The sequence below is a fragment of the Bidens hawaiensis genome, unplaced genomic scaffold, assembly GCF_021521415.1.
Source record: "Bidens hawaiensis isolate Kalapana, Puna unplaced genomic scaffold, B.hawaiensis_p1.1 tig00023220_1, whole genome shotgun sequence".
In the NCBI taxonomy this organism is placed as follows: Eukaryota; Viridiplantae; Streptophyta; class Magnoliopsida; order Asterales; family Asteraceae; genus Bidens; species Bidens hawaiensis.
The window spans coordinates 36771-49982 of NW_027493640.1; the positions used below are offsets into that span (position 1 = coordinate 36771).

At 32.3% G+C, this 13212-nt stretch overlaps 1 protein-coding gene across 1 annotated transcript; it reads left to right on the forward strand.

Moving 5' to 3' along the window:
• Positions 1 to 11041: 11041 nt before the first annotated feature.
• Positions 11042 to 12037, forward strand: LOC143567109 (uncharacterized). The gene has a single exon (XM_077053609.1). It carries the CDS (start codon positions 11042 to 11044, stop codon positions 12035 to 12037), a length of 996 nt encoding a protein of 331 aa, XP_076909724.1.
• Positions 12038 to 13212: the final 1175 nt, after the last annotated feature.

Consider the following 13212-nt stretch of genomic DNA (forward strand, 5'->3'; position numbering starts at 1 on the left):
ACATACGAATAAATACCAAAATTACATGTTGTTATATTTGAAAATAACAACGCTTCGAGTTATCAACCTGTTTGAATTCTCACTTCTTCCTTTAAAACACAGTCTCTCGTTTCTTTTAAATATACTTTAATACTTTTTAGATGCCTGACATTAATCTAGACATATATAGTGTGTTGCAATTTTGAGTAATATCTGAACGAGTATAGATTTGAACCTACATAAGGCTTCTACTTCATAAACTACAAGGAAATAATCTCAGTGATACTTTTATCCTTGAAAGGAAAGAAATATTGTGTGTTACATGTGTAAGACCATTTGAGGTAAAACTTAGGAAACAAATTTAATGTCCCTTTGGGGTGTATCTCAGTATTTTATAATATTATTCTCGTAAAGGATATCTATGAGATATATTGTTTAAAAGTACGTATGAACAATGCTCTGACTTATGTAACATATACTTGCCAAATAAATGTCATCTATATAAGGACAAGTTTAGCTTTTAGTTGCTCCCACTCGTCTTGAAGTAGATACGTTAATCCACTTGATTCTTGATGAAAATAATTGTATAAAGATTTCATCACATTTTGATATTTGCATTAACCCATAGATGGATTTTATAAACTTACATACTAAGTGTTCTTTGACCTTCATTTTAGAACCTTTAGGTTGTTTTATGAACTTGTAAATATGTAAGTCAGATGTTAGGAAAAGTCATTTTTATGTAAATTTAATGTAGCTCTTAGCTATTATAAGCTACTTCAATGGTGATGATCCTCAAAGAAAGCGTTTGAAATACAGGTCAGAAGATTCTTTGATGACTTATCCCCTCTTGATTATTACCTTTAATAATCAATCAAGAAGATTCTTTGATGATTTATCCCCTCTTGAATATAACCTTCAATAATCAAACGTGCTTCTTAGCGTCTTAACTTTGGTGTTAGGATTTATTTTAGTTATGAACACCGTTAGGTGTTTCAACAAAATCTCAAACGTTATTCGGACTTATGGAGTTTAGTTTAATTTGCTAATAATAGCTTGTCCCATTCAGAAGATTGATTAATGCTAATGATATAATTAAAAGAGGTAGGATCAGTAAGCTGTCCAACATCCATTTTAACTTAAGTTAGGGAGGTTACATAATCATCAAAGTTAGTAGGTTTTAAATCCTAGATAACCTACTAAGTTGATTATTGGGTTTATTAGAATTTTCAGTTTTATGAATTAGCTCTTGGTTAGGTTGCTATCATTTTTAAAAATCTAAGTGTGTAAGATTTGGTGCAGTTTGGTGTATAAGAGGTGTAATCAGAGTTAAACTTGGAGAAAAATATAAATGAGTCTCTTCCCCCCGCCTCTTGTACTTTTGATAAGTCATTATAAGGACTTTTACTACTCCCCCTAACCTTAGAACCTTTAGAAAAGTGGCATGCTTAGGATCAATATTTGAATACCAATAGATTCTAATAAAGAAACAAGTTAATAATATAAGTTGTTGCAATTTCTCTTGGTGAGGATTAGTTTACTAAGAAATCTGAATATGCCCGCATTTAAGCAACAATGAAACTTTTTAAATAGTAGTATTAAATTCTAAGGAGATAAGTTTTGATGGAACTGTGTTGTGATGGAGTAGTGTCTTGTAAAAGAAGTGTAATTGATTTAATATCAAGTTTTCATCCCTCACCTCTTTCAAATCTTGCAAGTTATGATTAAAACACTTAAAGCTCCCACTGTTCTTCGTTATCTCTAGGAAACCTACATGAGAAGATATCTCTAGGAAACCTACATGAGAAGTCTTAATGATGTATGTGATGTGGGAATGTGTCATACATATGTTAGACTTGATTTGATTTCCTTTATATGTCATATGAAACTTAGGGACATATTTAGAAGAAATCGTATTCAGTATATATGAATGGATCTCTTTAAAACCATGGACCACCGAAGACAGATTAGATACAGGTAGATAGTCTATAAATAATAAATAAATTATGTCTGAATATTTCTGGTAGACCCATACTTATTCCTCAAGCCGAGTAATGTTTAGGGAATCTAACACATGATTTAAAATCACTAAGAATGAGACTAGACGAAAAATCGTCCTCGTAAACCATGATTTCTCATGAAATTTGGTTTCAATGGATAAAATTTTCAGGTTACATTTGTCTTTTGTTAAATTCGCATTTGCATGATAACAAAAGTTGTGAAAATGTATAGTATTATCTACTTCTATCCAAATATTGATAACAAAAAATATGAGAGTTTAAGGTAATGGTGACTTTTTTTGGCTATGTGTATCTCACAACTATCAAAATACAGCTTAAGTTATTGATATCGAATTCTGAATAATCTCTATAACTTTGTAAGGTATCATAAAGCGTAACTAGAAGACAGTTTATTATGGTTTTAATAGTCATAACATTTAAATTTGTCACAAAACCTCATTTTACTTATTTGTTGATTTTTGGTAAGGAACCGTATAGAACTAGACTCAACCTATTATGTGTTAATTGGAATATTAGGATTATCGGACTAAACTACCATTAATATATGACTACTGATTTTAGCTAGCTGTTCTTTTGAATTATGGATAGTCTTGTTGCCCACGCCTAATATAATGGCATATTTTTTCAACAAGATTTATCCTTAGAGAACTTATAGCTAAACTAGTACTTGTATTTTATTCATGGACCTTAACACTATCCTCTTTCGGGTTATAGTGGTAATGAGATGAATAACATCTTATTTTATAGTGCTAAACATTTATTATCTTGTACATATGCTGTTCATCAATACACTCATTTTCCTTTGGTACTTATGAGTGTTATAGTTGATTCATAAGGCATCAAATTGTACTAGTGAAAAATTTAGTATGTAATGCATTGGAAAAGTGTACTTATTTCCATGTATAAGCCCTTAATTTTATGGGTCATGGTATTGTACATGATGATGTATTCGAAGATACCATTTCACCTTATAGTTAGAATTCAGAAGGAATGCATGCATTTAGGAGCTATTTTGATTATTGCACATAGAATAGATTAGTCTTATTAAAAACTGAATAAGTAATAACTCTAGTGATAGCATTTATTTATATGAGTTCTTGATGATCATAAGAGACATTTTGTTAGACTCGTCTTATTTGTCATGATCTAGTTTTCAATAGTATGATTGTTATTAGAAAGAGCGGGAGAATTGTCATATTATGTCTTAAGGAATAACCAAAACAAAGAAGAGCTATATGTCTATTGAAACTTTTTATAAGGCAAAACTCATATTGTGTTTTGAGATTATAGTGGATGCTTTGGATGAGATATTAATTTATTGAAGGAAGTTAAAATGAGTAATACAATGGGATATCAAAGTAAGACAAATTAAAATTTATGATTATTAGATTAATGAATGATCATTAATGTGACGATCGTAATATTTTATCGAAGACGTAATATGTCTGTTATTAACATCAAACTAATACACTACAATTAAAAGTTCTAGTTAAAAAAAAATAAATCACATTTGGGCATAATTAAAATTTATTAAAGTATGTAGATAAAACAATTGTAACACATCACCTTTGGGCAAAAGTGAGACAATAAGTTTAATTATGCACGAGCTAGTCTTGCTGATAAAAATGTTACACATCACCTTTGGGCAAAAGTGAGACATTTGTATCATATTAGGAAAAACTAACAAATTTTGTAATTAGACTTGAATGAAAGGTTAGATGTAACTAATCACCTTTAGACAGAAGTGATACATCAAAATTCATGCAAGTTAAGCATATTTAATTTTGTAAAAAATGTATAATATTTAAGGACTTATGAGACTATTTAATTAGTTAATAGAAAATCACATGTTAGCGCGGATTAAGTTTGGTTTTCAGAAAAGTTTGGGTTTCGGCTAAGCCTTAGTTCTTGGTAATTGTTAAAAAACGCAAACCATTTTGAAAAAAAACCATAAACTTTAGTTTCCGACAAAAGAGTTAGTTTTCGGGAAATTTGAAGGTTTCTGGTTTACTAGGTTTACGGGTTTCTGAGGTTTACGGGTGTGGTTTGAGTTTCCAGAGAAAATATTACGAAAAAAAATATAACTCTCGTATTCATTTAGTTTCCAGCAAAAAAAAAGTGTCTTATGATTTTGTGAGGTTTACGGTTTTTGGCCGTAAACATTTAGAATACCGTAAACTGATTGAACAACTTGTAAACTAATTAACCCGTAATTTTATTTAACCCGTAATCCGTGAACTTTTAAAGGGACAAGGCATGAGCAGAGTATAGTTTTGGTATTTTATTCTATTAGTTAATTATGAAAGTTATGTATATATGTGTTTTAAATATATCCAAGTATTTTATTCGTTTTTTTAGAAAATAAAATAATTATTTTAAACGAAACTTGGAGATAAAGATGCATGATTTAAGGAAACAGAATAAAATATTAATTTATACTAAAATATAAGGAAACTTGATTAAAACATAATCAATTATTCATCAAAATTATGATGAAATGTATTAACAGTTTTATGAACACGAAGAACTTTATTCAGTATTAATATCATATTTCAATCTGGAATCGAAATCTTGAACATGATTTTTTAACATATTTTGAAAATATTAGGATACTTTAACAATTTTTAGTTGTTTTTGTAAAAGGTTTTCTTAATAAAACACGAAAACATAACTTGAAAATTAGGGCTTATTAGGTTTTATTATCTCTTTCGATTTTAATTCTGAATTTAGAAAAAACTGATTAATCAACATCGCTCTGATACCACATGTTGATCAGCTCTTCATGTAAGTAATGGAAAAACATGATAATATGATAAACCTATAATTGTATGTGTTCCTGTTACAGCAGGGAGAATAGTAACCGCATCAGAGAAGAATGTAGACGACATGATTTTCAGCGTGGTCGAGTTTCCCTCTAAGATGTATAATTAAGGATGGTATTAGGGTTCTTGAGAGGAACCAGGTTTAGGAGAAAGGACGCACACAAAACTGTATGTATGTTTTTTATTAGGTTATGATGTTAATTTATTTTCTCTATATATACACCCAAGAGGAACCCCTTTATTAGATAGTAAGGGTATTATGTCCCATCAACATTTACAAGCTAATATATAATAAAGTATAATTAATTATTTTGATCTATTATTATATAAATGATAATTATGATCATATGATAAATATATAAAATATATTTATTCTTATACAAAACCCATATCTCATTTAGATATCTACATACAAAATATCGAATTTTGAATATAAATGATGTAATTGAGTTGACCTGCTTGCGGTGCGCGCATATAATGTATATATGTGTGAACCCTCGGGTCGGCAAAAGTGAAATTGCACTAATTTTGATGTTATTTTACTAATATTGTAAAAATAACGTTAAAAGTGGCGGAAGGTTAATCAGGCATCATGTGGTGGCGTTGATAGCCGAAAGACAAGGGTACTTGCACCAATTGGCGGTGTCCCGATGGTTGAGTGTTATGTGCCTTATGTCCAAGGCTTGATGCAAAACTACTATCGAGCTGGGGGGTCTCACCGGAAGTAGCCTCTCTATTCCTAAAGGGTAGAGGTAAGACTGTCTACATCTTACCCTCCTCAGACCCTACCATAGCTTTGCTATTGGTGGTATATACTGAGTATGATGATGATGATGATGATGATGATGATGATGATGATGATGATAAAATATTGTAATTGAGGATACTTACCTTTTCAACAACTGAGTGAGATAAGAGGGCGATTAAATAACTTAATCGAAATTAAATCATATAGAATGATAATGCAATGAAGTTAAGTAACATGTGAAAAGGGAATGAAGGATGGAGACGACGACGAGGGTTTTGATTGTTGAAACTCGAATTGAAGAAATCAATGGGAAGGATTAATTTCTGAATTGAAGAACACGACGAAGATTTCAATCGAATTGAATGAGAATAACAGGAGAGATTAGGGTAATGGAGAGGTGAAGAGGTTATGAGATTGATATAACCTGTTAGAAAGTGTTAACTATTAGAGTCAAAGCTTAGATCAAAGAGTTACTTCAGATTTTGTGATATAACCCGTTTCAAAATATTCGGATTCAATAACCCATGGATAATCACAAAATCAAATGAATGAATGAGAAGCCTCCAATCAGTAATCAAACAATCTGGTGCTCTAGAGGGAAGGGAGAGCAACGTGAGAGCAACACGTTAGATTTTATGTTAGGCAATTATATAATAGTTAGATAATACATTAAGAAAAAACATGTCAAGAATTTTTTTTAAAAACTTTAAAAGTTTTACAAATTTTTATTCATATAGCACAACACTTAATGTAATCATTTTAAGTGATAATACCTTTTAAAGTGTCAAACTGTCTGTTAAAACCACTAATAAGTAGTGTACATTTAATAATTTGTATTTAATTAACTACATTAAGTAATACATATTTATTCACTACATTGTTTAATGTAATCACTAATTTTGTTTTTTTGTTTTTGTTTTTGAACAGCTAACAAACATAAAATGTTTTGGTACGGGGTGACCTAATAGAAAAAGGTCACCGCCAGCTAGCCTAACATAGCCGTACGGAACCTTTAAGCGCCTTCAAGTTATCTTCAGTTTCGGGAAAAACCAATCCACATGAAGACCCACTGGTGGTAAAAACCCATATGTCATCAGGATCGAACTGGATATCACAAAGATCCTAGTCTTTCTTCATTGAGCCACCTATGTCTCTCCAAAGTGTTGTAGTGTGGATTGAACTTAGGTCTCCATTGAGAAACTCATGTTTCCTACACCACACCACATTGGAAGAACTAATGTAATCACTAATAATCTTAAATATATATATAAACCAATGTTGTAAAAGTAGGATTACAAGGCCGAGTATTCTCCGAGTACTCGCTACAAGGTATGTCACCGAGGCGAGTTTTTGTAAATCCGCCTAGTTACTAAGAATCGGACAAATGAGGTCAAACTCAGCCAGAATCACATCTTATCGGTGAACTTGGACCGATTTTGACTCAAAAAAAATAAAACATAATTGTTATTTCAATAATATTAAAGAACAAATATCATTTTTTAATTAATGATTAGTAATTTTTAGAATATTTTATATTTAAAAATGTATTTCTTTTATTTATATTGATATTCACCTATTTTGTTATAAATATTAGTAAACTTATGACATTTGACATATATATAATAACCAGATATTAATTTTCTTTGTATTTACCATGTTCGAGTACTCTCCGATTACTCCCCGAGTACTCCGTGTACTCCCTCCAAGGGGGTCGGCCGCCTAGTGACCGCCTAGCGACTTTTGCAACATTGATATAAACGAAATATTTAAAAGCTATCTGATTACTTCATACATTTTCTCAAGTTAATAAATTGTTTTATTTGTAAATGAAGGTTTATCATGTATTTGACCCGAATTTACGGGTATGGATCTCACAAAACCCAGATAGCCTTAAACGGGTTATAACATCTCATTAATTTAAAAATTAGTCTCACCAAATATTTTATATGAAAATCCTATAAAATAGGGTAATACTAAAAATCAATATCCGATTTTTTTTTAAAAATGTATTATTTATAATTAAGAAACAATTTTATAGTAAAAAACATAAGTGGGTCATCGGTCTCACCAAACTCAGATAATTTTTAAACCGGGTTATAACGTCTCATTTATTTGGAAAACTATTTCATCATCAAATAATAAAATATATTATTAACTTACTTACAATAAATAAAATTAAAATTTAAAAAATATATAAATATTAGAAACGAATAATGTAGATTAACCCTGTAATAACGGTGATAAAAACTAGTTATTTATATATAATAATATTACTTAAATATAATCAATGTTTAAAGAAAACCGGGTTAGATAGATGATTGTATTTAACTTTTATGAACTTGTCACAATCATACGAGGCTACACACCAGTATATATAGTATACGTGTGTGTGGAAATTTGTAATTAAATCAACATTTAATCAAGATTAATGATGTGTGTATAATGATGCTCTCACAACTAAGCTTTAAATTTATAAAACAAGACTCCTAAAGAAACCACACAAAACCGGCAAGTATACCGATCACTAATAGTATAGCACTAAGGAAGTCCGAGTATCGAACACAAGGACACTTGAAAACGTGGATGATACTTAACCCTAACCAAGACTCACCTAATAATATTTAAATGATTTTTAAATGATAATTAACTACTTAACCTAACTTACTTTAACTAAATTAATTAACTAAACTTAACTTAATATGAAACTCTTGACGAAACTTGGAAACTTGACTGCAATCGGAGAAAAACGTCTACCTAGGTAAGAATCATATTGAAGGTATGATAAGATAATGGATTGAGGATTCTCACAACACCGGTTCCTAAGGATGACACAACTAAGGTTCACTCAAGAAAGCTAGATCACCTCTCAGTCTCACTAACAAACTCTAACTTACACTTAGTTGATTTTAAGAACAAATCGGGAAACGAATTGTTAAAGTGCTCTAATGTCGACTCTCCTCTCGGTCTCACCGACACACTACCCTAATGGAGACGAATACTACGCAACCAAGGATAGAGGAACAATATAGTTTAACTTAAACTAGATCAACTAATCGCTCAAAACCCAAACCCGACAAGAACCAAACCCGCTCTCGCGCGATCTTAATCCTAACAAGTAAAAGCTAAGAGACGACATTACTTCCTATCACCTCTCGGTCTCTAAGAAGGTGTTCACCCACTGATTATATTCAATTAAAACACTCACTTAAACCCTACGGTTGATCACCCCGCAAACAAACCCTAAACACCAAGTAAAGAGTTCTAACAAGCAACAATCAATCAAAACGTATTCAATTAATCAAAGCAAGAGGTATATGAGTGTAATTAATAAACTCACAGCCACTAAGCACAACCTAATTCAATATTAAACCAAACTTTTCATTAACAATTCAAGCCATGATAATCAACAATCCATATTACTCATTAAAACCTAACAATATTCATCTAACCTAGATAGAACTAACAAGTTTAGCCGAACATGATATTTGGACAGCAGCTATACATCAAAGTAAACATCATATAACTCAACAAAAACATAATTAAAATCATTCAAGAATCAATCTCAATCAAGCACAAGTCAATCTTCAAATTACTTGCAAAACAATTCAAGTTAAAGATCAAAATTAACTAGTTATGAATCTTGAACAAAAGAACAAAGTTTATAAGTGTTTTACTATAGAGTATGGCTGAGTTTCTTGATAAAAAACGATCCCGAGCTGCTGTACCGATCCCCTTTGCTGTTCTTCTTCTTTACTTGGCTCAACAAAAAGCAAAAACTGATTTTTTAATTGGTGTATAAGGCTGCCGATCGGACTAGTTTGTAAGGACTTGGCTATTAATACTTTTTTTTTGTGTTCTTTGCCCACTTGTGTTGCTGCTCTACGAGAGTTTAATCCCAGCCACAAGTTCAAAACCTCCTTTGTCTCCTTAAACCCCAACAACTATATTAAAACTAACAAACTTGCTAGCCGACCACTTTTGGTTCTTCAAACTTGATTAAGTTTCTATTTCCGATCGGCACATGTGAGCTACCAACTTGGGTGCTTAGGGTTTTATTTTTTTTAAGTTATGTTATATATTAAGACATGTAAGGCTTTCTCTAGCGGGCTTGTGTCGGGCTTTGAGCTTTGGTCTTGTTAATTTGATCATAAAGGCCTCCAATATTTTCAAAAACCCGAACCTTTTCTCTTTTAAAACTCATCACCTACACCAAATAATAAACTTTGAAAAAATCATATAAAAACAAGCCATAATTATTATGTATTATACGATTAAGCACTTAAAACATGATAAAAAGGTACGGAAAACAAGTGTGTTTTACAACACATCAATTAAATATCAAAACCTTCGTATCAAAGTAATATAAGTTGAATTATTACGGTTTAGCTTTTATAACGAGTCAAGTACACCAAAATCAAAGTTATCACATATCCAAAAGGAATTGGAAGAAGGAATAAACCTCAACGTGTTCACTTATTCCTTGCACATGAGCGTTAGCATCCCAAGTTTTAAACAACTATTTATTACCGATCGTAAATTTCTTACTTTCATGAACTATATTAAGTATTCAAATAATATTGTAATAATTTCTGGTGTGTAGATATTTTTTAGCGGCTAACGAATTCTAGATAAATTCATGACATCGGAATATACTTGTCTTTCAATTAGAGGAAAACTCTCACCTAAGGCCAATGTCCGTGGACACTCGTCCGAAGAAACGACAGTGCGGTGAGATAAAACACATATAGTTCAAGGAGCCAACTAGTGAATGCCACATAGTCTCTGGTGCAGCTAAAACTAATTGTTGGGGACAAGAATCAAACTTAGGTCACATAGACACCGAGTCTCTTCCTTAACACTCCACCATCAGCTCATTGGCTTGTCTAGATTTTATTTAAGAATTTATATGATTGATTTAGATTGTCAATTTTAATTTAAAAGAAAAACGGTGCCTCAAGCGAGTAGTGAGAGACCCAAACAAACAACAGTCCAAGAAAAAAAGACAAAACAAAAAACGGGTAATTTTCAATATTAAACTAACCAAGAGTCTCAATCCAAGTTCGCCTTTCTATGCTTGATCCGAAGAAATTTGTTGGCTTTAAATGGGCCGTCTTTTTATAAGGAGTTGTCATGATTTTCGTAATTTTAATAAATTCATGAAATCATGTTCTTTATGTCTATTTTTTACCTTTAATTTAATAACACTTGATATCAAGTAAAATAGCATTATTTTGAAGCGGAGAAATTAAGAAATAAGAACTAAACAATATCGCCGGCACAATGTCAACGTTAATTACAAGGTTTGATTCTTTTGTACGTGTCCCGTATGCACGTTACAATATCCATAAACACGTAACCCCACTACTAGGCTTAATAGTTATAATATATTAAATCATTTGTAACAATATTTGAATCACATGATTCACTTGTTTTGAAGGCAAACACCGTTGAAGAATTCCTGAAGCTATCAAATGGATCAAGAGCAAGAACAAATGCAATTTCTTGGCTTCTTTGGCATCTTCAAAGAAACCTTCAAAATCATCTCAGCATACAAAAAGATATTCACACAAATCACTCTCTCAATTATCCTCCCTCTCTCCTTCGTGTTCTTGGCTCATATCGAAGTCTCTGGATACGTATTTGGTCAAATCGAAAACAACGAAAATGATCTTGATCAAACCCCAAAGAACACGAAGAAGTACAATACGCTTTCTGATCTAATCTCTTCTGAATTGAAATATTTTTTGGTGTTTAAAGTTTTCTACTTCTTATTTTTCCTCATTCTGTCCCTCCTATCTACCTCAGCCATAGTTTATAGCATTGCATGCATCTACACATCGAAAACAATGAGTTTCAAGACGGTCATGAGTGTTGTTCCTAAGGTTTGGAAACGATTAATGGTCACCTTCATTTGGAATTTCATCGTTGTTTTCGCGTTCAATCTACTAACTGTGGTAGTTTTTGTCTTATGGGCTGAGTTACTTGGTTTTACCATGTTTGGGATCTTTGCTTTAAGCATCTTGGGCATTGTTTACATGATGATTTTCATATACATTAATGTTATTTGGCACTTGGCTAGTGTGATTACAGTTTTAGAAGAAGATTACGGGATTCAAGCAATGTTAAAGAGCAAAGAATTGATCAAAGGAAAGACTGGTGTTTCTGTAGCTATTTATTGTGTTCTTAACTTATGTTTTATTGGCATTCAAATGGGATTCGAGTGGCATGTCGCACATGGAAAAGGGTCGCTCATTGTCAGATCGCTTAACGCCATTATCTTCTTTGTGTTGCTTTCGTTACTGATTCTTATCAGCCTTACCGCACAAACAATCATTTATTTCATCTGCAAATCTTTCCATCACGAAAACATCGATAAATCATTGTTGGCCGATCATCTTGAGGTTTATCTTGGGGATTACATGCCATTAAAATCCAAGGATATACAACTAGAAAATTTTGACATGTAATAGAATTGAAATGTATGGTTACTTTCTTCTTTGTAAGATTATGTATGATCACAAGACTTAATATAATCTCACTAGATCGCACGAGAATTCACTATGTACTTGTTCTTTGAGGGTAATTAAAACCACAACTTAAAAGATTACAAACAACAAAGTATTGGTATTTTGTCAAAAATATACATTAGTCATCAAGTAATACCTTTTGTGTCCCTTATTTGTGGTCTAGTGGTAGGAGTCTTGGATTTTTCAGTTGAGACCCAAGTTCGAATCCCACTTGTATCATATTTGGGTGGATATTGGCAATGAAGGATTTGGGTTAGGCCTTGTGAAAAGGTTGTCAGTTCGAACACGGATCTCACCCGAGTTTTCGTCCCATCGTGTGTTACTCCAAAGAGTTATGCTCTTGTGGCGGAACAACGACTGTCAAGTGGCAGTCGGCGGTATGGTTTCCCGGGAGAACGCCCAAGCTAAACTCTGAAGACATCGTGGGCCCGATTAAGACAACATAGTCTTGCCAGAGTGGGGCATTAGGGCTCTCCAATTTCAAAGAGTGTAGTACCCTAAATAAAAAAGTCACCGTTCTAAAAAAAATAAAAAAGTAATCACTTTTGTTGTATTGAGGTATTCTTTATGAATGTGAATTTATTAAATGTTGAGAGTTATATGGTACCATGATACTTAACTTAACTCACAAATAAGAACATCAAATAAAAACATTAATTTTTTTTATAACAGCATGTGGAGTACACCCCAGCGTGAGCGTGGGCGTGGCATAGTGGCTTACGGTCATGACACACACACTCACACAGTGTCCCGTGGCCGTGAGTGGGGTGGGCGACGGAAGTGTGAGTGTGGCAACTGTTGTTGAAAGAAAGAGCCATTGGCAACATGTATAGAAACCAACAAAAATCAAATCAAAACCTTTATATAACAACATTTACAATTCACAAACATTTCTATACTTTTTTACCCAAAGATCACACACTCACAGCACCATGAACCCCAGTCATCCCAACTCCAACAACCTTTTTAGATAGTATACATCGCAAGTTTATATCCCACAAGTCCATACCTTGGTACACCCGGTTAATTCCAGCAAGAAGCGAGTTTCCAATATCAATTACAATCTGATCCCGTGATTACCCGAAACTCAACCCATTCTCGAAAAACAACTGCAA